The 23602-nt window shown below is 45.4% G+C and overlaps 2 protein-coding genes across 3 annotated transcripts in view; one reads left to right on the top strand and one right to left on the bottom strand.

The window, feature by feature from the left end:
• The window catches only part of EIF5B (eukaryotic translation initiation factor 5B), a 39239-nt gene extending 34401 nt beyond the window's left edge, over positions 1-4838 (bottom strand). Inside the window, exon 1 of the mRNA XM_069876398.1 lies at positions 4723-4838. Coding sequence (XP_069732499.1) covers positions 4723-4757 — 35 coding nt within the window. The 5' untranslated portion in view covers positions 4758-4838. The remainder of the gene's footprint in view (positions 1-4722) is intronic.
• The window catches only part of TXNDC9 (thioredoxin domain containing 9), a 120464-nt gene extending 98536 nt beyond the window's left edge, over positions 1-21928 (top strand). The window contains exons 1-5 of one of the 2 annotated variants that reach the window (XM_069876538.1): positions 9937-9999; positions 12345-12561; positions 14825-14943; positions 16859-17113; positions 20397-21928. In XM_069876538.1, coding sequence (XP_069732639.1) covers positions 12373-12561; positions 14825-14943; positions 16859-17113; positions 20397-20514 — 681 coding nt within the window. In that variant the 5' untranslated portion in view covers positions 9937-9999; positions 12345-12372 and the 3' untranslated portion in view covers positions 20515-21928. Of the gene's footprint in view, positions 1-9936; positions 10000-12344; positions 12562-14824; positions 14944-16858; positions 17114-20396 lie in introns of those variants that run through there. The other variant, XM_069876548.1, reaches the window with a different exon arrangement.
• The last annotated feature ends 1674 nt before the right edge of the window (positions 21929-23602 follow it).

Raw genomic sequence — 23602 nt, 5'->3', positions numbered from 1 at the left:
CTGGCCGAAGGGACAGCCCATACCATATGTTGTATTGAACAAAAAAAAAAAAAAAAACCAAAAAAACCCCAAAACCCCACACCATAGAGGGGGAGTTGGTGGGAGGCAGCAGCCGCTGCTCGGTGGCAAGCAACTGCATTGTGCATCACTTGGTTTGTACATTCCATCATTATTTTCCCTTCCTTTTCTGTCCTATTAAACTGTCTTTATCTCAATCCACAAGTACTACCTTCTCCCCAACCCCAATTCTCTACTGCGGGAGGGAGCGAGCAAACTGGCTCTGTGGTGTTTAGCTCCCTGCTGGGTTACACCACTATAATCCGGTTCCCCTGACAAAGTTAACCCTCACTCTCTCTTACCAGCACACTTCCCAGACATATATCAATACTTATCAGTATGACCTCTACTGTAATCAGCACAAAGGAGGAAACTAGACAATAGGAATCAAAGCTTGAGGTTGAAGGGAGAAAAGGAGAGTAAAAGCGACTTATGCCTTCTGTGATTTCTCAGTACGTCAGAAAACAAGCAGAAAATTTCCTTCCTGTCACATCAAATCTCAAACCAATATTCACAACACAAACAGACCACCTGCATCTTCCAACATGTTTCCTGCAAATTATGCCCTTGAGCTACTGCATGCTTTGGAATAGGCAGACAAAAGGGGTTGTATCTCAAACATAGTTGTCGGGGAAGGAAAGAGAGGAAAAGAAGGAGGAAACTAATAACTCTGAAGATATGAGCTACAAAACTGACTGAGAGACTTTGATTCCATGGGGCTATTCCTTTCTCACTGTACTCGGAATGGAAAGGAGACTGAAGAGGGACACTGAAGTCCAACTTCAAGCTACAAATATGCCTCGAGCCTCTGTCTCGAGGGAGCTTGATATTCACGGGAGCGTCAGACAGAACCAACACCACCAAATGACAAGAGTACCTCTGCAGATAGAGCCTATTCCAAAACGTCAGTGGCCTGGAAGTTCCAGCCTCACTCCCATCCCCGCAAACTCCCTGATATAAAATACACCCAGTCTAACTGCCCTGCCCTTCTTTTCGAACACTTATCTGTTTGAATTCTCCTTCCACATCACTCCTCCCATTGCCACACAACTGTGTAGCCCTGTAACACGGTATTGCTACTGCTAGTGGCAGTCCACAAGCTCTGCATTGCATTTGCAAGGCCTCAGGATTAAAGCCTATCAGGCTTACTTTGGCTGAACTTTTCTTGACCTGCCTGCAACTTTTACTTGATTTAGCTGCGACAGCAATTTCTCTAATTGACCAGGTGCCTATGCCTAATTGGTTCTACTTTTGTTTACCCAGGCATTCTGCAAGGATAGTTTCATATAGATAGCAGTAACAAGCAGCGACTCTGTACAGAACGATATTCACAGCTCTACAACAATGATGCAGTGTAGAGAAACACAGGCCTGGTATGGTAGCAGAGGCCTTGAGGAGTGGAGACACACGATGCAGCAGAGATGAGCACAGCCATTGGAATAAACAGCGATGGCTTGTACAGGACTCACTGGACACCCCACGACTCACCAGCATTTGGCTAAGAGAAATGCAAACCTGGACAAAACTGGTTGTAGGGGTAACAAACAAGAAAGAAATAGTATATAATATAGTGCCTTTCACATATCTGAATGTAAGATGGAGCTGCACACCAATGAAGAGCAAAGGCATGTTAGCAAGCATATAAAAACAATTTCAAGTGGATCCTAGAGTGAGGAAGATTAAACCATCAACACAAACAATGATATTGCTCCTTGTGAAGGACTGCTCCTGGTGTTGACAACTTGCCGTAAGAGCTCACCAACAACCAGGGTGAAACCACTGACATTAAGACATGGAGCCACAGTGAGATAGTAAAGTATAACTACTTCAGCTTCATTATTGCTCTTTTTCTATTAGCTCTGAATTAATGATCATTAGACTCTTAATTAAGGTTTCAATTATTCTGATAAGTTTTTGGTCTCCCTCTTAAGGCATATTTCCACTACTTTAGACATATATGAGATTTTGCACATAACACCTAAGTTAGGCCCATGCTCAATAATTTACAGACGCACAGAAACACACGCAGAGATACACAAAGAGAACAAGGTATCCAAGGCACCAAGACTTTCAAAGTGTTCCCTGCACACCAGTCACTGTTACTGGAAGAGCCCCAAGCAGGAGTACTTCAGTACCCAAAAGCTTCTGCACAATTCTGGCATCTACCACATATGGTACAAAGATGAGCACTAGGCCTTCTTTCCCTTAGAACACAAAGATTCAACCCTTCCCTCTTCTCTCTCATATTACACATGAATCATCTCTTCATCAGAGCTGCTCCCCAGACGTACCTGTGAAAAACAGCCTGTGAAAGAAGTTGATAACAAGACACTGCAAAGCACTGTAGATGGTGCAGCAAAAGGTGTGAAGAAAAACAGTCAGACAACCAAAAACCTCACTAGCAAAATATTCATTACCCAGAAAGAATCAGAGTAATTAAAACAGTTCACCCCCTAACCTGGTGAAGGGTAACAACCTTGAGTCACTAACATCAAGATCTTAATGCAATGCACATCTCAGTAGTAAAAAATGTTTAGGGAGGAAGTAATAATTTTTGAAATAGCCTTCATAGGGAGTACTCCCATAAAAGAAACACTTAAGGATTCAAAATGGGTCTAAAAAATAAGCAGTCTAGGTAAGAAAAAACAGTTGTGTTGTTTCTAGTTCATACACATTTTAAGACATCTTTTTTTCTTTACTTCTTTGTCAGTATTAACAACTAAAATCACTTTCCAAATTGATTTAATTTAGATATTTAGTATTTTACAGTGACAAATGACAATGTGTTCTCTCCTGCTAGTGCACGTGCACACAACATTAATCAGTAAGTACTCCATATGGTTAATATAACCACCATTCTAACAATGTCTTACAGAAAACCGAAGTCCAATGACAGGACAGGAAACAGGTTATGCACATAACCATAGAAGGAATCCTCTTATCCTGCAATCACTAAAAGACCTAACATCTGCATTTATTAAAGCTGCATAAATCACTTAAGTTAGAGCACGATCTACAGCATCGCTTCTCATTAAAAAGAAAAACCAAAACAAACAAACCAAACCAAAAACTACACATTTTGGGCGCTTTAATTGAACTAAGCAGCTCTTTTCAGGAGACATCCGAGCCCTGTGCTCAGAACCAGCAGGACTGCCACCACCTGCTCCAAGACAAACTCCACCAAGAGCCTGGCTGAGGGACAGGGCAGAACCTGTATAGAAGCGTGGGACTGCAAGGGTCAGGTCTCTTCTATGGCCTCACCCGTCCTTCTGTCCCCTGATCCGCGTGTTCCTGAATCCAGCTCCCATCTGCTGCTGGGTCCAGCCAAGTACCTTTCCTCATGCCTGCCCTGCAGCTTCAGTGATGATGCACAGTCAGCAGGGGGTTGATGACCTGATGACCCCTCCTGTCCCTACAAGGTCTCATCTAAAAGTCTGGGATGGTTCATGTCTTACTGCCTTCCATTTGGTTTCTAAACCAGGCCCGCAACGCATTATTCCCCATCCTGCATGAGAGGGAGAAGGAACCCTCTCTGCAGGATTGCAGAAGACCGTATTTAGCCCAATTTGATGCCATTTGCAGTACTTTGGGCAACAAAGACCTCCAGACCTGCTGAGCGTGGGGAAGAAGGCCACACCTCCCAGTGCGCCTGATCCTGCTGTAAATAAGTCAACTAATCCCCTTCTGAACAACTTGAGTCCTCCAAAACAATTATTTCAGAAGACGGGCAAAGATATCAGTCTGTGTTGTCCATATCCATAAGGCTCTTGAACAAATATTGGCTAAGTATGTCCGTAGAGCTCTCGCTAATGTTTCTATCTCTTTTTACGTGAGCATTATACAAAAATAAATGTTCTAGCGACACAGCAAAGGCACCCTTCCCGAGACACAGGCAGCAACGTTCCCAGGCACAGGGAAACGTCGTTCCTAAGGAACTGGCGAGGCTACAGTTGTTCCTGGGGCACACAAGCAACGCCCTTCCGAGGGGACAGAAAAGGCACCGTTCCGAGGGTCATGGACAGCGCTGATCCAGGGTAGAGGGAAGGAAACGTTCCAAGGGACGAGGCACCACCGTCCCACCGAGGGGACATGGGTAGCACCGTTCCCAGGGATGGGGAAGGACACGTTCCAAGAGACAAGGGAGCACCGTGCAGAGAGGAACATGGGCAGCAACGTTCCAAGGAGATAGAGAAGGAGACGTTCCCAGGCACACGGGCAGCGCCGATCCAGGTACAGGGAAAGACACCTTCCAAGGGACACGAGCAGCGCCGTTCCCAGATACAGGGAAAGACACCTTCCCAGGCACACGGGCAGCGCCGTTCCCAGATATGGGGAAAGACACCTTCCAAGGGACACGAGAAGCCCGTTCCCAGGTACAGGGAAAGACACCTTCCCAGGGACACGGGCAGCGCCGTTCCCAGGTACAGGGAAAGACACCTTCCCAGGGACACGGGCAGCGCCGTTCCCAAATATGGGGAAAAACACCTTCCCAGGGACACGGGCACCGCCCGGGCCTGGCGGGCCGCGTACCCCAGCAGGGCCTGACTCAGCGCCGCAGCACCGGTAACGCGGGGAGAGAAAGGGAAGGAAGGGAGAGAAGACAGACAGAGAGAGAGAGAGAGACAGGAGAAGAGCCAGAGGAGGAGGGTGTCGCTGCCCCCTTACCCGTCCTCGCTCTTGCTCTTCTGTTTCTTGCCCATGGCGGCCCCGCCGCTCACGTCGCCGCCTCAGCGCCGCCCGCGCGCAGCCCCGCGCATGTGGGGGGGGGGGAGGCCCCGCGCGCGCACCGCCCCGCGCATGCGCGCCCCCGTCCCGGCGTGCACCACGCGCGGGAGAGAGAGCGGCCGCGGCGGTGCCGCCCCCCTTCCGCACACCCCCCACCCCCCGCCAACCCCTCGTGTCCGCGCGCTGGCGCCCCCTGCCGGCCGCAGGGCCAGGGTGCAGCCCGCGGGGAGCTACACTGATGGGGAGCCGGGCGCGCTCGGGGCCTGCAGCGAGTGGCCGCGTCGCGTCGGCTTTAGTTAATCATAGAGGCATTTCGCTGGGGTATGGCTAGAAACCGGACAATGGTATAAACTGGAGAGGGGCAGATTTAGACAGCTCGAAGCCCAGAAGGCCAACCGCATCCTGGGCTGCAGCCAAAGAAGCGCGGCCAGCAGGGTGAGGGAGGTGATTCTGACCCTCTATTCCTATCTTGGGAGACCTCGTCTGGAGTGTTGTGTCCAGTTCTGGAACCTCAACGTAAGGATATGGAGCTGTTGGAACGGGTCTAGAGGAGGCCACAAAGATGATCGGACGGCTGGAGCACCTTCACTGTGAGGACGGGCTGAGAGAGTTGGGGCTGTTCAGCCTGGAGAAGAGAAGGCTCCGAGGAGACCTTATAGTGACCCTCCAGTACCCGAAGGGGCTACAGGAAAGCTGGAGAGGGACTTTTTACAAAGGCTTGTGGTGACAGGACTAGGGGCAATCGCTATAAACTGGGGAGGGGCAGATTTGGACTAGACGTAAGGAAGAAATTATTTTCCATGAGAGCAGTGAGGCCCTGGCACAGGTTGCCCAGGGAAGCTGTGGCTGCCCCATCCCTGGAGGTGTTCAGGGCCAGGCTGGATGAGGCCCTGAGCAGCCTGGTCTGGTGGGAGGTGTCTTGGAAAGGACCTTTAAGGTCCTTTGCGACCCAAACTATCCTATGATTCTATGAAAAGACCTTTGAGATCATAGAATCATAGAATCATAGAATAACCAGGTTGGAAGAGACCCACCAGATCTTCGAGTCCAACCATTCCTATCAAACACTAAACCATGCCCCTTAGCACCTCAAATCATTGAGGTCATTGAGATCATTGAGTCCAACCTATCCACTACTAAAACACATGCCTGAGCAGGACGTCTACCTGTCTCTTAAACACCTCCAGGGATGGCGATTCAAACGTTTCCAACATTTCCATGTGGGCCTCAGGCAGCCCTGAAAAACAACCAAGTGATGCCCCAAAGCTGTAGATTTCCTCCTGCCTCTCCATGTGGCACAGAACTCCTGGCAGGGTTGTAGCCCACTCAGCCTCAAAACCGGACCAAATGGGCGAAATGAAGAAAATGCATTTGGAAAGTTTTTTTGCTGGAGGCAAAGGGGGCAGCTTAGTCAAAGCGGAGCATGGGGAGATTAAGGAGAAGGCTTTTGAGGCTGGTAATTGGGGTGTGAGTCCTGTCACCATTCTTCCTCCACTGCGCTGCCCCAGCACTTCCCAGGGCTCTTTTGGTCCTGGGTCCCCAGTGCTGCCAGAGGTGAGCAGTACACAACCCAGTCCCACCGTCTGTCCCAGTGGTGGCTGCCCCCTGCCAAAACAGGGGTCAGAGGCAGTGGGATTGGGTTCACAGCCCCGCATAGGGATAAGGATCAAACTCAGCTCCCAAGACAGATGTTTCCCCTGTAGGGAGTTTGGCTGCCAGGCAGCAATATGAAAAGTATGGCATTTCCTTCCATCCTCACCAGATTTGCTCAGCGTGGTACCAAAAGTGATGGCAAATAAAATCTCTAAGACTTGTTGTGATGTTTTAGAAAGCAAACATCCTTTATCGGGCCTGGGCAACAGGCAGGAGCGATCTCCATCAATCATGTGCATTGAGACAAGAACTGGGAACAGAATGTATTTCCCACTTACATGCACATGAATAAATTTTCCCAGAAATCTTATGCATATTCTGTTACTTTCCAAGGACTAATTTTAATGTTACAACAAACTTCACAACAATCAAATCTCTTGCTAATTTGTAGCTTTGGAGCCAGCTCTGCCTGACCTTGCATTTGAGATAGGGAAAGGCTCCAAAGAGAGGTGATTACAGAAGAAGAGACATGCTCAGCACAGATCATACTGAACACAAGACGTTATCGTCTTCAAAGAATGAACAGTGCCAGGAAAAAACACTGCTTGAAAGAAAACTTGCTATCATAGGGATATTCTGTCTAATTTTCAAAAAAAACCCCATACAATTACTTAGATGAAACATAACACTACTTCAGCTTAAATAAAAATATTCCACTTTTTGTAATAGTAACTACTTCTTGTATCAAGCATACAAAGCTTTCCTCACTCTCACCTCCAAGGAGCCCTGCAGTAGGAGAGCTGAAGTGGTGCTGCGCTCTCGCACTGGAGGGTCTGGAAGCCACTGCTGTGGGGCAGGAGAAGAGGGCCTAAGTTCCCAGCAATGAAGCACAGAAGTTCTGCAGCAAACACTGCGTGTTATGGCAGGGGGGCTCTTGGATGCCGCCCCATCTCCTTCTGGACAATTGTAAAGCAAGATGGAGTGGGAAAAACAATGGTCATGGACACCATGCTAACACGCTTTGAGAGCCACACATTTTCTGTTGTTGTCCTTGCAGACAGAGCGAGCCTCACAGTTCTCCTTATCTCTCAGCATCAGGATCACCACCTCCATCTTGCTTCCCTCCTTAAAATCCTCCCTCCCAACTCTTCTCTGTCTCCATACAGCTACAACTCCTTATCAGCCTCTCCCACCCAGGCTCCCATGGGGCTGCCGATAAGACCAAGACTTTGTCTTCCTGCCCCACCTTTCCCATTAGAAACCTTCAATACCAGTGAGTCAAAATTCCAAGAAACAAAAAAGCAGAACACTTGGAGGGTTGGGTTTGTTTTTTTCACTTAAATGTACTTTGATATCCCATTATTTAAATCTGTGGGTCTTCCAGTGCATGTGCAAGAAGAGCAAAGCAACAACAAGCCCCAGATACTCCAACACTGACGTCTTCTCACCAGGGCAGCAGAGCGGCCATGGCTCCCTGCAGGGGCTCGGGCTCACATGCCCAACCCTGAGAAAGAGACCCCCAGAGCATCAGTGGCTATGGTGGTGGTGATGATGATGATGGCAGTGATGATGATGATGCTACTGGCTCCCACTGGCAGATGTCACCCCAGCCACTCCGCAGTCCTACTCAGAGGGAAGAAGTAGGGCAGACTCTCCCCCTTGCAGCCAAGCCCCGCCCAGAGGAATCATGGCATCATTAAGGTTGGTAAAGACCTCCAAGATCATCCAGTCCAACCATCAGCCCAACACCACTGTGCCTACTAAGCCATGTCCCAAAGTGCCACACCTACATGTTCTTTGAATGCCTGCAGGATTGGTGACTCCACCACTTCCCTGGGCAGCCTGTGCCAATGCCTCACCACTCTTTCAGTAAAGATTTTTTTCCTAATATCCAATCTAAACCTCCTCTGGTGCAGCTTATCTTAGAATCATAGAACATAGAATCATAGACTAGTTTAGATTGGAAGGGCCCATGAATGTCACCAAGTTCAAACCCCCCCGCAGGCTCAGGGACACTTGCTCAGATCAGGTTGCTCAGAGCCCCATCCGACCTGACTTTGAATGTTTCCAGGGATGAGGCATCCACCACCTCCTTGGGCAACCCATTCCAGTGCTTCAGCACTCTGAGCTTAAAAAATTTCTTCCTAATATCAAGTCTAAATCTCTCCTAGCTTAAAAGCATTCCCCCTTGCTCTATTTCAACAGGCCTTGGTAAAAAGTTTTTTCCCATCTTTCTTATAAGCCCCCATTAAGTATTGAAAGGCCACAATAAAGTTTGCTATGAGTCTTCTCCAAGCTGAACAACCCCATCTCTCTTGCCTTCTCTTCACAGGCGAAGTGTTTCAGGCCTTTGGTCACTTTTGTGGCCCTCTTCTGGACCTGCTTCAACAGGTCCATGACTTTCCTGTGTTGAGGACTCCAGAGCTGGACACAGTATTCTGTGTGTAGTCTTGCCAGAGCAGAGGGGCAGAATCACCTCTCTTGACCTGCTGGCAACACTTCTTTTGATGTAGCCCCGAAAACAGTTGTGAGCGCACTTTGCCAGCTCATGTCACCTTTCTCAACTCAAGGCCATTCCCTCTTGTCCTGTCCTCTGTCACCTGGGAGAAGAGGCCAGCACCCTCCTCTCTACAACCTCCTTTCAGGTAGTTGGAGGGAGCAATGAGGTCTCCCCTCAGCCTCCTCTTCTCCAGGCTAAACAACCCCAGTTCTCGTAACACTTGTTCTCCAGCCCCTTCACCAGCTTTGTGGCCCTTCTCTGGACACTCCAGCACGTCGGTGTCTTTCTCGTAGTGACAGGCCCAAAACTGCACACAGTACTTGAGGTGTGGCCTCATGATTGCTTCCCTGATCCTGCTGGCCACACCGGTTTGATCCAAGCCAGGATGCTGTTGGCCACCTTGGCCCCCTGGGCACACTGGTCGCTGGTGCCCAGCCGGCTGTCAGCCAGCACCCCCAGGCCCTTCTCTTCCCAGCCGCTCTCCCCCACGGCTGCAGCGCTGCATGGGGCTGTTGTGACCCAAGTACAGGATCCGGCACCATTTCTGGTACACTTCTGATACATTTCTGATACACCAGGGGCTTGCGTTCAGGGGCTCCGGGGAGTGAAAAAGGGAGAGGAATCCTCTCGGAAGGGCGGCAGGAGCGGACACGCGGCGGTGCCCAACGCCGAGGGGCGGGGCCTCAGCGAGGAGGGGCGGGGCTACGGCGAAGGGGCGGGGCTTAGTGAAAGGGGCTTGACCGCGGGGTTTGAGTAAGGGGCGGGGCTTCAGCGAGTGGGCGGGGCTGAACGAATGGGGCGTGGTCTCAGTGGAAAGAGGCGGGGCTTAGGTAGAGGGGCGGGACTTTAATCGAGGCTTGAGGTTGGTCGAGGGGAAGGGGCGGGGCTCCTACTGACCACGCCCCTTCCTAGCAGCGACTCCCCCCCACCTAGCCCCGCCCTTCCAACGCGACGTGCACGCGCGCGCCTGCTCCCGGCCCGCGGCCAATGAGCGAGCCGGGGACCTCTGCGCGTGCGTGCGTGACGTAGTGCGTAACGTCGTGCGTAACGTCGCGCGTCAACGTCGCGCTTCGCCTCTCGCGAGACGCGGTTGGGGCGCTGCCGGCGGGAGGCGCGGTGGGAGGGTGAGTGCGGGGCTGGGGCTCCGTCCCGGGGTTCGGTGGTTTGCGGCGGGGCTGGGGCTGGGAGAGGCTTCCCCTGGAGAGCTCGTCAGGATCCGGGCAGGCGGCCCTTGGCGGAACGGGCCGGGCCTCTCCCCAGGAGCGGGACTGGGAGCAAGGCCTCGGCTGCATGGGAGACGGCGTCTCCAGGGATAGGGTCCAAGGGAAGGGCAGCGACGTGTGCCAGGGGAGGGTTAGGTTGAGTATTAGAATCATAGGAGAACGTTCTTCAGCTAGAGAGTGGTGGAATACTGACACAGGCTCCCCAGGGAAGCAGTCGTGGTGCTAAGCCTGACAGTATTCAAAGAGCGTTTGGACAATGCCGTCAGACACGTGGGGTGAATGTTGCTGTTGTCCCGTGCAGGGACAGGAGTTGGACTCGATGATTCCTGGGGGTCGCTTCCACCTCAGGTCATTCTGTGATTCTGTGCTGGCCACCTGGCTGCCGGGATCTTGTTGGGGCCATCAGGCTATAGTGGAGCCTCGCTAGGGGTGGCTTCCAGTAATCCTTCCTGTTTGCTAGGAGGAGAAGCCTCCCTTTGCCCCGGCTGAGCAGGGTTCACTCTCCCTGCCCTGGAAGACCTACTTAGTGGCCTCTGACTTGTGCTAGCTAGGTTGCCCAGGGCAGTGTATCCCTGGAGGTATCCAGGGCCAAGTTGGATGAGGCCTTGAGCAGCCTGGTCTGGTGGGAGGTGTCCCTGCCCATGGCAGGGGGTTGGAACTGGGTGATCTTTAAAGTCCCTTCTGATCCAAACTCTTCTGTGATTCTGTGACTCGAGGTGCCGCAGGTCAGAGCAAGCGTGGCTGTAACGTGAATGGAGCATGGTGGCAGGGTTAGCGCTGCTGATGCTGCATTACTCTTGGAGCACTGCAGTGATGCTGGTATCTTGCCCATTGCTACTTAAAACACCCTGTGCATGCAATGTTTTTATAAAGCAAATAGCATCAGTAGGTTGATAGTTTTGAAATACAGCCAAGAGCACTCTGGAAACCAAATTCAGTACATCAGATCTGTGCCATACAGGTTGAGAATCTGACTAGAGTGACTCTGCACTGTCCCAGTTCCAAAACTGTTGCTTGTTACAGTGATAGGCTTTTTGTAGTTTATTGGGGAGAACAATAATTATGTTGCCTCAGCTCTTCATGCATCTCAGTCTTAGTATTTTCATAGAGTCGTAGAATGGTTTTGGTTTGAAGGGACCTTAAACATCATCCAGTTTCAGCCCCTCTGCCATGGGCAGGGACACCTCCCACTAGACCACACTACTCGAGGCCCCATTCAGCCTAGTCTTGAACCCTTCCAGGGCTGGGTATCCACAACTTGTCTATGCAACCTGTGCCAAGTGCCTCACCACTCTCATGGTGAAGAATTTCTTCCTAATGTCTAGTCTAAACCTTCACCCTTCCAATTTAAAGCTATTCCCCCCTAATCCTTTCATTGTATGCCTTTGTAAAAAGTCCCTCCCCAGCTTTCTTCTAGACCCCATTATGGTACTGGAATGCCACTATAAGGTCTTTCTGGAATCTTCTGTTCTCCAGGCTAAACAACCCCAACTGTCTCAGCCTGTCCTCACAGCAGAGATTTTGTGCCTTTCAAAGTGTTTGAGCAGGGAGAACTTTACAGAAAACGACTTTTAGCTGTGCTTCTCTACACAATAATTAGTGGTTGTTGGGGTTTTTAAATCCTTTCCCTGACTGCCGTGGGGCGATGTTTACAATAGTACTGTTCTTGTACTAATTGAAGCAGTGAATTGGCCTAAAGCATTTGCTGTTGAGCAGTTGTCTTTGTATTAGCCAAGGAGAGAGGAGTGTTAATTCAGTTTTAAAAATGTTAATATGCATTACTTAAAGTAATTGCATTTAAGCTACTGACAGAAAGGTATATACTGAGCATTGTTCACACTCCATTTGATACATTTTATGCCTCCTCCCAGCAGCTTGGAGCTTTCCAGTTGCATCTTCTAGTTTCAGAATATTTATTAAAGATACATAGATCTAGCCCAGGATAAGTGTTTGTTTGGAATGTGTGAATTTTACTTCTTTCTATTGACAGGTAATTTCAGGTTTCTGTGCATTTGGAACAGCTGGCTTTGGGGTTGAGAGGATAGGACTTGACTGGCATCTTTGTTGCCATCTGTGTTCCTGTTGAAAGTATTCGCCAAAGGGGGTTGCAGTATAGAAAAGAAGTATCTACTGTTATCTTCAAATAGCGTTTTGTTTCTCTACGGTGTGAACTGCAGACTTGAGAGGTGGGACTTTTTATTAAGAGTTTGTATAAATGTTAATTCCATGTATCACTCTTTCCACAGCTCTGAAGAGAACACTTTATAGTTAAAGATGGCTGCTGATACCTCTGTTGAAATACTTCAAAAAGTTCTGGAGAATGAAATACTTCAGACTACAAAGGTTGTGGAAGAACATCTTGATGCTGAACTGCAGAAGCTGGACCAAATGGATGAAGATGAATTAGAACGCCTTAAACAAAGGAGGCTCGAGGCACTGAAAAAGGCCCAGCAGCAGAAACAAGTAATTCCTGTAGTAATATAGACTCTTGATGTGTACAGCGTAACAGACTTTTTGGGAATACTAGGGAAACTCTATATGTGAACTAAGTGATTTGGAGTTGTTCTGAGTTTTCTTTCTTCTTCCTCACCTTTCTGTACTAATTATTTTAAAATTATCCAAGAAAGCAAGTGTCTGTCCGTATGTACATGCTTTGCATTTTTCAGCAGGAAGAGAGAAGAACCTCTGCGACTGTTTGCAATAAGAATAGGCTAAAGAGTCTTGTACAAGAATTTGAGCGTGCCTGTATTTACTGAACATTGCTATCTGGAAGCGTAAGCCTTGTAGACAACCAAATCATAAACTTCTGAATTCTGGAGATTGTTAGTTACTGCATCTAAGTGGTGCACGCTCTTCTCTTGAGGTATTTTGTAGAAGAATGATAGAGGGTCTTCTGTTGTTCCTAGGGTGTAATTGTTTGTCCCACTCCTTCTAACCCAATGAAATGTTGTCTTCGTGTGACTGCTTATTTCTTCTTGCAGGAAAGAAATTCTCCTTTGGTTCTTGATACCTCATGCTAAATTATGGTCTTTATGGTCCCCTAAATGTCTCTTTGAACATAGTTTTCAACACAATATTGGTAACATGTGGTGTGAGACCTAAATTGTAAGTGGGGAAGCCATAAGTTTCTTAACTTACTCTGTGCAAGTGTAAACAAAGAAATAGACTGGGTTGAAAGGAGGTGGTTTGGCTGTGGTGGAATCCATAAAAACTAATGCTGTACTTTTAAACAGGAATGCAGTATAATGTCCTGGCATGGCTGGGATGCTGGAGGACAGGCAGTGTTAGCAGCTTTGATGGTCTAAACGCAGAAGGAGAGAAGCTGGCACTCTTTGCTTGTCCTCAGAAGTTCAGTTTGTATTTGATTCTAGTGTTTTCTTTTTTTTCATAAGTCATAACGCTTGGATGCTCTTAGATCTGAGCATGTGGTAGTTCTCACGCAAAAACTTGTTTGTGTTAGTTGATCTTAAGTCACTTTTCTCGTGCATTTACAAGTGCAAATGTGAAGTAAGATGCTACTCAGTAAAAGGAGTAAAGCTGCCATGCTGTTCTGGAATAGGATTGCGCAGGGGGAAATTAGTGCTGAAAGATAAATCACTTCTTGATCTGCATCATGATGATTTCTCCATGTGCTCGTGCTTTTATACATTTTTAATGTGTACTTACAGGGTGCAGGAAATTATCTGTTCCACCCTAATTTTAGCTTACAGAATATTTTTGGTTTGCATGGAAACCTTACCTTTTTTTTTTTTTTTTTTTTCTCTTCACTCTGCTAAGTCAAAACTGCAAGGTCAAGAACAGTGACTTAGCTATGGGTTTTTTTCCACCACTGGAAGATAATCTTTTTGTCAAGTTCTGTCATACCGTGCTGCTTCTAAACATTTAGCTTAGTTTGTGCTTGTTTTAATGCACTAAAATTAACCTCTGGTAGTGTAAAAGGTGGGTTTTTTTCTGAAGTGCATTTGTTGAAACTCTAGAAGATCAGTTTTTTACTAAAATGTATTTGCACACTTAATCAGGCAGTTTTTAAAGATACCTATAGATTTTTAGCTTGTGAAATACCGTTTCTCTATACGTTTTATGACTAATGGTATACATGTGTTTTCTGTATGGTTTTCTGGAAGCCTGGCTCATATTAAGATACCCTCAGTGTATATGTGATAGATAAACATCATCCATTGCAGGTGAGTTAGGCTTTTATCTCCCTGATTTTTTTCAGAAAGGGAAAAAGTAGAAGAAATATATTTTAATATATGCAACAATTTGAATCAATTTTAGACAAGTGTCTCTTCAGCATATAAAAACATTGTAGGGAGAGTAACCCAGGCTGTCAATTAGCAGGTTTAAAATGCTGAGAATTTTCTGTCATCGGTGTTCCTTTTGAACTAGTGTAGTCTTACTGACAGGCTGCACTGCAGGAATTTATGCAGCTCTGCGCAGAACTTGTATTTCCAAATAAGTAAGGTAGCCTTACTGCTCAACCACCCATCTGTTCTTGAGAAAGAGACAATCGAAAAGCATTGTCTAGCCTGGTGCCATTTGCATATTTTCAAAACAGAACTAAAAGGGGGGAGGTAATTTTGTTTCTCCTTCATTTACTGTATGAAATGGGCTTCCACTTCAGGCCCACTGGTTTATTTTTCCTAAAAGTTGTAGAGCTTGCATGACAGGTGCAGGACTGACAAGCTTCATACTAATTGTTTCCTTTTTTTTTGTTTTCCAAAAGGAGTGGCTTTCAAAAGGACATGGAGAATACAGAGAAATCCCAAGCGAGAGAGACTTTTTCCAAGAAGTTAAAGAAAGTAAAAACGTGGTTTGCCATTTCTATAGAGATACAACTTTCAGGTATAGTAAATAAACTACGCTTAAGAAACCTTTTCATTATAGATGTCTACAAAAACCAGACATGGTCTTTTGTCTTTTCAAATCCCACAAATAAATAGTCTTATGCAAATTCTTTCATGTTTCAAACCTCACTCACTTCTCAAGACATTTGATTTGTTTTTAAGGTTTTTTTTCTGCATTCTAGTTGATCTGGACAGGATTTGGCAATGATTAATGCTCTGTTACATAGTTGATTAGAATATAAAGGTACAACTTCTTTGACAATATTTAAGAGAGTGCAGTGTTTCGTTACTGATTTAGTTTGAGGGAACCAGGTCTGTAAATCTAGTGACAGTACAGGAGCAGCAAGCGTTACAAAAAGATCACTTTGGTTATTCCAGACAGAGATGTTCAGGACAGTTCTGGCAAACAAAAATATAAACAAAATCTTGTCTAGGCATCTTCAGAATTTAACCTTTTACTTTGAAAAGGTCATTGGGTGCCAGTTGTAGCAGCTTTCCCTTTCTGCCTGTGCCTTTGTGATTATGTCAATTTTTTTTAGGGTGTGAGAGACCTTGGTCTGAGAAGATGTCCTGACTCAGCGTAGGAACGTAAAATAAGATCTCCTACTTCCTTGGAAGAATTTCAGAAGTTCTGGGTTGTAGGCTGTTCCTCAGTGTGTCTGTCTTGATGTCTTCTGTTAAAATGCAGGTGCAAAGTAGAGTAGTTTGATGAAGGAGGAGCTGGTTGTCCTGGTTTTGGTTGGTTGGTTCTTTTTCCCTCACCCCCAAGGATGTTATGTTCTCTCTAGCTTGTAGAATATAAAGTAAAACAGCCTCCATGTGAGAAATCGAAAGAGGTCAAAGACGGATTAAGTAGTGAGGTATCTGCATCCTACGTTTTCCCAGTTAAACGTTTCAAATTTCAGAAATTTCTGAAGCAGTTGTATTTGGCTACCTTTTACTCAAAGAAGTTGAAAGACTCTCTTTGCAAATGAAATAGCTTAGAACAGGCTTGGGTTGTCTGGTTCTTGATTTTTCAACCAACCAAGTGTGTATATTCAGACAGGAGAAAGAACTTTAAATGTGTCCTGCTGACAACCAGCTTGAAGCTACTGTGTCAGGTTTATCAACAACAGTGTCAAGTTGATTTCATTCTTGCCCACACCAGGTTTTTGATCTACTGGCTCTCTTGAGTTAAAGAATAGTTGCATCACAGTGTTCATACAGCTAAGCCAGACCACTTAAAGAAGACAATCCAGAAAGCTGAGGTGGCAGGTGACAGGTCCACAAATCTTTGCATTCTAACTAGTATTTTGAGCAGTTCACGTTACTGTCCTTCAGCTGAGAAACAATAACTGTGTGCTCACTCCTATTCCATTGCAGCAGAAAGGTGAAATATATTTGCCTGTAGCACTACCGAAGCAGTAACTTGCAGGTTTTTGTGTACAGCGAGTTACGCATCTCAGTTGTGGAGGCGGCAACTGAAAAATACCTGAAACAGTGTAACATGTCATGAGTGCTTTTCTGAAGACCTGAAGTTCATTATAGAGATGTTTTTTTTTCCCAGCTGACAAACAGTGAAGCCAGAGAAGGAAGAGTAAAAGTCAGAGGGAAATTTAATCAATAAATGCAGGGCTCAAGAAATGAGAGAGGCTCTCAGGTGTACATGGGAGTAATTAGAAAGAAATAAGATGAATGGACGGTGTACTGCAATAAATGTGCTCCAGGCTGTTATTCTGTTAGTCATTAATTCTAGCTACTTTTGAAGCACAGTTTCTCTTGAAACTAAATTCTTAATTACAAAGGACATATCTGAGGAATTAACATGATAGAAGTAGCTCTTTACCATTCCTTTAAAACTTTCTCTGAAGTACCTGTTTTTCAGCTTATTGGTTCTAACACTGTGTATTTGGGGTGGGTTTTTTTTTCCACAGGTGTCAAATAATGGACAAACATTTGGCTGTGTTGGCAAAAAAGCACATCGAGACAAAATTCTTGAAATTAAATGCTGAAAAATCTCCTTTCTTGTGTGAGAGACTGCGCATCAAAGTAATTCCCACCGTAGCCCTAGTAAAAGATGGAAAAACAAAAGACTATATTGTGGGCTTTACTGATCTTGGTAACACTGATGACTTCACTACAGAGACCTTAGAATGGCGATTAGGCTGTGCAGACATAATTAATTACAGGTAATTAATTGTTTTGTGATTGTTTTGTTTCCAGATACAGTGCAAGGAGAACCTGCTTGCAGACAGGAGAATATGTAAAAGCGTGTAACTTTGATACATTGTATGCTTAAGACCCACCAGAGTTTAATCCAGTTATTTAATCTGTGTGCTTTGGGAAGAGGAAGAAGAGAGTAACTATTTGGCAAAGTATTGAGATATTATAATGAGAGTTACATTGTCCTTTTTGTACAGTAATAAAAATAAACAAAGAGCTTGCCCTGAGGTATGTAGAGCAGGTACAGAGCTTTGATATGGCCCCTCAGAGTCATGCATCTAATGTTATTCTTTCTAAGTCAGCCATAGAGGCTTAGATGTCACAGTTGCAATGCAGTAAAGTTTGAGCAGTTTTAATCCCCGTCAGAGAAAATTCAGCAAGTCATCCTTAAACTGCCTCTTAGTCCATGTTACACACATATATGTGGGTTTTTTTCCCAGTGAACAGTGAAAATAAGTTGCAGAAGCAGAAATAAATTATTTGTATAGCAGTACAATGTAACAGTCACAAATCCCACTTTCAAGACTACAGGGTAGAAGGCAGTAGAAGATAACTGGCACCACAACAGAAGAATCATTTACTAGAATTTTCTTCTTTGCTTTTGATTACACCTAAACTCTTTATGGTGTTTAGGGTAATTTTGCTCTTTTGTTTTTAATGTCCTTGGCTTATTTTTTTTTAATTAAACTTCATTAGCTGAATTTATTTCAATATCTGATTTCCAAGTTTTCTCTAGAAGTATTTTTGTGTCTTAAAGACAAAGTACTGTTCAGTTTGGCTTTGTAGCTGTTGAACTTCAGGTGAAACGACTGAAATGAAAATTTATAATTCAAAACAAGCAGTAATACACACTTCCCAGTTCAGTAACAAGCAAATATGCAGAGGAATCCAAGGCAGTTTGGATATATGTTCTAGAGAGCAACAGCCTTTCATGGGAGAAATTATTCAGCTGAGTCGTACCAAGCTGCATTGGATTTGCTGAATATTACACGGCTTGCTGCATAATTTTCCTTCCTACTTGACTCTGTTAGTGCTGTATATTCTGCTCTCAGCTCCTCGTGGAGTAGTGGAGTTGTTTGGTTGTTCGTCCATTTTGCCAACTCCTGAGGCTGGTACCCTGGCTTTGCAAAGTGAGCCACGATTTCTGCACAGCCAAGGAGATCCATTCCAGGAGATGTTCACTTATGTACAAGTGTTGCATTTCCACACTGCTCTGAATGTAATGTCCTGCTTTCTGAAGTCCCTGAAAAGAAAATGTCTTCCTCAGAGCCTAGAAACAGTTTTTTTCCTTCAACCTGCGGGATGGCAGATGGTGAAAGGATATACTGTGCTTAGGGGTCACCTTAGTTGTCCAAAATCAGGTGGTTCAAGTGGTGTGTTGACTTACTATTGACATGTAATTAACTAGCAATCATTGCACTGTTATTTACAAAATGTTAGTATCTACAAATTTCTAAACACCCTTCTGTAGCTAATTCCAGGAGGTTCTAATTTTTCTTATTTACTGACACTGAGATGCAACCCCTTGACAGGTTATGTGAGTGAAAGCACATGTACCCTTTTCTGAGCAGGGAGAGAGGAGGTGATTCCCTTCTTTGTGCACTCCTGCTGTAGGAGAGGTGGATGCTCCAGCCTTGTTGAGCACCTGCTGTTCCCAACAACCTGTGACCCCCGTACTGATGAGAAAGCCCCCACAGGATCGTATGTGCACGTTGAGGCATGAGTCCCTTCATAGTCCATTGGCTGGAGTGCAGTGTCTGATCGGGAAGCTGCGCTATCTGGCCTAGGCAGAGATGGTAGATGGTGCATTCTGGCAGTACAAAACCCAGTTTTGACTTATTCATTTCTACTCTGAAGTCCCTGTTAAAAAATTTAGCCTCTTACGTACTTCTGGCTCCTCATTTGTTTTGAAAAATCTCTCTGTTTTGAAAAGTCTCCTGGTTACTGTTTAATCTGACAGGTGCTTCTCTTTAGCCTGGTTTGCAGCAAAAGGCCTTTCAGACAGTTGTTGTTTAGACCCCCAATCAGAAGTGGCGTTTATAGAATCATAGAATGGTTTGGGTTGGAAAAGACCGTGAAGGTCATCAAGTCCACCCGCTGCAGTGAGCAGGGACACCTTCATCTAGATCAGGTTGCTCAGAGCCCCATTCAACCTGACCTTGAATGTTGTTAGGGGTGGAGCATCCACCACTTCTCTGGGCAACCTGTTCCAGTGTTTCACCACCCTCAGCTTAAAAATTTTTTCTAGTCTAAACCTTTCCTCTTTTAGTTTAAAACCATTACCCAAGTCCTATTGCTACAGGCCCTGCTAAAAAAGTTTTTCCTCATCCTGTGGGGGCTTTCTCACCAGTGTGTGGGTCCATGGGTTGTTAGGAGCAGCAGGTGCTCAACATAAAGCTGGAGCACCCACCTCTCCTACAGCAGAGTCTAAAGGGTTAGGGTCTAAAGGTCTAAACCTTTCTTAATTTAAAACCATTCCCTCTTGTTCTAGTTCAACAGGCCCTGCTAAAAAGTTTTTCCCCATCTTTCTTATAAGCCCCCATTAAGCATTGAAAGGCTGCAATAAGGTCTCCTCTCTTCTCCAAGCTGTATAACCGCAATTCTGTCAGCCTCTTATTCACAGGGGAGGTTGTTCCAGGCCTTTGGCCGTTATTGTGGTTCTCTTCTGGACCTACTTCAACAGGTCTGTGTCTTTCCTGTGCTGAGGGCTCATGACCTGGATGCAGTATTCCATGCGTGGTCTCCCCAGAAAAGAGGAGAGGGGCAGGATCACCTCCCTAGACCTGCTGGCCACACTTCTTTTGATGCAGCCCAGGATACAGTTGCCCTTCTGGGCTGCGAGGGCACATTGCTGGCTCATGTCCAGGTTCTCATCCACCAGGGCCCCTATGTCCTTCTCCACAGGGCTGTTCTCAACCTCTTCATCCCTCAGCCTGTGTCAATACTGAGGGTTGCCCCACCCATGTGCAGGACCTTGCACTCTAGCCTTGTTGAACCCCATGAGGTTTTCACAAACTCCAGCTTGTCAGGTCTCCAATATGCTTACACTCCTGTCTTAACCTATCCAGGCTGTTTTGTCCAGGATGTGCTATGGTAGCAATGCCGCAATGCTACTTAGCGTTGCTTTAGGGAGTCACGGGTCTGTTATCTTAGAATTTTTGCCTGGAGAAACAGGTAATTAGAGATACTACTTACTGGCTGCAGGAATATGGTTTTAATCACCATGTCTTACTCTTTTTTTACCTCTAGTGGAAACTTGATGGACCCACCTTTTCAGAGTCAAAAGAAATATGGAGCAAGCTTTACAAAGCTGGATAAGAAGACCATCAGAGGAAAGAAATATGATTCAGATTCTGATGATGACTAGAACAACAGCTAAATATATTTGTAAATCACCTTTTGTTTATGCTTGGTACATTTCTAAGAGTGTTTTTTATAAAGCTTACTGCTTTTCATTACATCTGCACATAATGCTCATTTTTCTATACAGTTTTATACAACTGAGTCACAGCAGAAAAAGCTTTTTTTTTTTCTTTTTCCTTCTTTTGGAAGTCATTTGTAATTCAAAAATCTGAGTCCTTCTAACTAAATAATGTGGCAAAAGATGAACTTTGTCTTAAGTATAATTTTTTGAAGTCACTGTTAGAAACAAGTGTACCAAGTCAGACCAAAGGTCCCTCTGGCCCAGCATCCAGTCTCAGTGGCCAAAAGCAGATGCACAAGGAAGAGTGAAAACAGAGTGAGCAGATAGCAATGCTTCGCCAGAATATACTTGAGGCAATCTGTGGCTTGGGGAACTCCGCATCTGAGAGCGTTCACTGGTTAAAGTCATGTAAGGAATAAACCTCTTTAAATCCTCATAGTATCCTAGCATCCACTTCATATGGCAAGGAGTCCACCGTTTAACTGTGTATGAGGAACTGCTTCCTGTTTTACTTGAATCCTGACAGTTCCAGATTTCTTCAAATTTTCTTTATTGAAGGAGATGACAGATGCTTTTTAAAGAAGATTTTTTCCCTATCTGTTCCCCTTCCAGTTGTCTCTTTAAATATATTATTATATTACTATCAGTAGAGCACCACAAAATTATTAGTAAATGAACTGAGCATTTTAACAAATGATTGCTTATCTTATGGTGCCACGTCATGACACTGAATAACTTAACTACATTGCACTATAAGTTGTAAAAACAGTCGTAAATTAAGTGAATTCTGAGAAGGATGGTCAAGAGAAATGCCCTTTTACAATCTGTGTACGCTGCATGTGAAAGCTGATACAGCGCGCAATAGCACATAGCAACAACCATATTAAAAAGGGCCTTGTTCACAGGTTTGTATAATTATGTGAGTTTGAATGTGCGAATTTTATAGCAGATGCTTTGTACAGGAGAGTAGAGTAGGGAAAAGTATTTGGGAGAAACCTCGATCTGTTAAGTTTAGATATAGCTCAGTTTGCTGTGTACTGTTCTTCAGCAACGGACAGAATTTTCAAGGGACATCTTCCTCAGAATGCAATGTAAAAATTTCTGGTTAGGTGAGGAGCTGATAAGCTTTCTTTTTACTTTTCAAAAAAATCAGTGTGCTGTGTGCTGAAGGACCCTTTTGAGGTGATACTTTGGATCTAGTTGGCCAAAAAGGCAGCGAAGTGAGTCTAGTCAGTCTTGTTGCCTTGCAGTGAAGAATACTTGTGATGGGGCCAGCCTAGCAATAGATCTCATAAGTTTTAAAACTTATATTTTATTTCAGTTCATGTACATTGAAATAAAATTATTTTAATTCTAATGTTGACTTTTGCATCCTTTCAAATAAGGTAGTCTAAGTGCCATGGGTTATTGTTCTTATTATTTTCTTTTAATAAGATCTGTCAGACAGTTCCACGTGCTTTTTCTGTATTTCTAGCAGTTCTCTCTAACATGACATCACCTTGAGGAGGCAGTCAGCTTAAGGTGCACACAGCTGCCTGTTAATCTACTTAGAAGCATGAAGTAGACATAAAGGAATTGATCTATTTAATACACAAACTCTCTAAATGCACGAGGATGTGCTTTTTTTTTTTCCCATCTGGTTGCATGAAATTTAATTTAGGAAATCAATGTTCCAACAGCATTTTTAGGAGTGCCTCATCAGGACTCATCTCTTGGGTCCTAATTATGTTGAATAAGCTGCGGAAACATAAAATCGCATCAAACATAGGTGCACGCTGTGTGGAAACGTGTGGGCTTGTCCGGATTCCTGCGTGGTGCGTTGTTAGAGATTATTCAGTCCCATGTGTGAACAGCTCCATTACAAACTCAATGCAAATCTTCATCAGAGTCTGCGGTCTCGTGTCACTTTAAGCTTATGATTTTTTTCTAGGTTAATCTTCAGCTGGACCTCATCCTTCATCTGGCTTGTAATATGGACACGCGCACTCCACTGCAGATAACAAGGAGTTTGTAGGAATGCTTGGTTTGGGTAAAAGGAGAGGTTGAGACTTGTTTGTGCTAAGAAGTTTGAGTTTATTTTGAAGTAGCAGCCTCATAGATCTGTCCATTTCAAGTCTTTTGTGTCTGCTTCCTGCATTTTCTGTCCTGAATGAAGATGAAAAGTGTCATGGAACAGTCCTCGTGGCAGGATCTTGATTTTTTCTCATAGAATCATAGAATGGTTTGAATCAGAAGGGACCTTAAAGATCATCCAGTTCCAACTCACCCTGCCGTGGGCAGGACATAGAATCATAGAATCATAGAATAACCAGGTTGGAAGAGATCCACTGGATCATCGAGTCCAACCATTCCTATCAAACACTAAACCAGGCCCCTCAGCACCTCATCCACCCGTGCCTTAAACACCTCCAGGGAAGGTGACTCAACCACCTCCCTGGGTAATGTTCCAGTGCCCAATGAGTCTTTCTGTGAAAAATTTTTTCCTAACGTCTAGCCTAAACCTCCCCTGGCGGAGCTTGAGGCCATTCCCTCTTGTCCTGTCCCCTGTCACTTGGGAGAAGAGGCCAGCACCCTCCTCTCTACAACCTCCTTTCAGGTAGTTATAGAGAGCAATGAGGTCTCCCCTCAGCCTCCTCCAGGCTAAACAACCCCAGCTCTCTCAGCCGCTCCTCATAAGACTTGTTCTCTTGCCCCTTCACCAGCTTTGTTGCTCTTCTCTGGACTCGCTCCAGAGCCTCAACATCCTTCTTATGGTGAGGGGCCCAGAACTGAACACAGGATTCGAGGAGCGGTCTTACCAGTGACGAGTACAGAGGGAGAATAACCTCCCTGGACCTGCTGGCCACACCGTTTCTGATACAAGCCAAGATGCCATTGGCCTTCTTGGCCACCTGGGCACACTGATGGCTCATGTTCAGTCACTGTCAACCAACACCCCCAGGTCCCTCTCCTCCAGGCAGCTTTCTAGACAGACTTCTCCTAGTCTGTAGCACTGCATAGGGTTGTTGTGCCCCAAGTGCAGGACCCGGCA

Source organism: Phaenicophaeus curvirostris, chromosome 1 (genome assembly GCF_032191515.1).
Source record: "Phaenicophaeus curvirostris isolate KB17595 chromosome 1, BPBGC_Pcur_1.0, whole genome shotgun sequence".
Lineage (NCBI taxonomy): Eukaryota > Metazoa > Chordata > Aves > Cuculiformes > Cuculidae > Phaenicophaeus > Phaenicophaeus curvirostris.
Note: the sequence above shows the minus strand (reverse complement) of the source record. Positions and strands in the feature narration are given on the sequence as shown.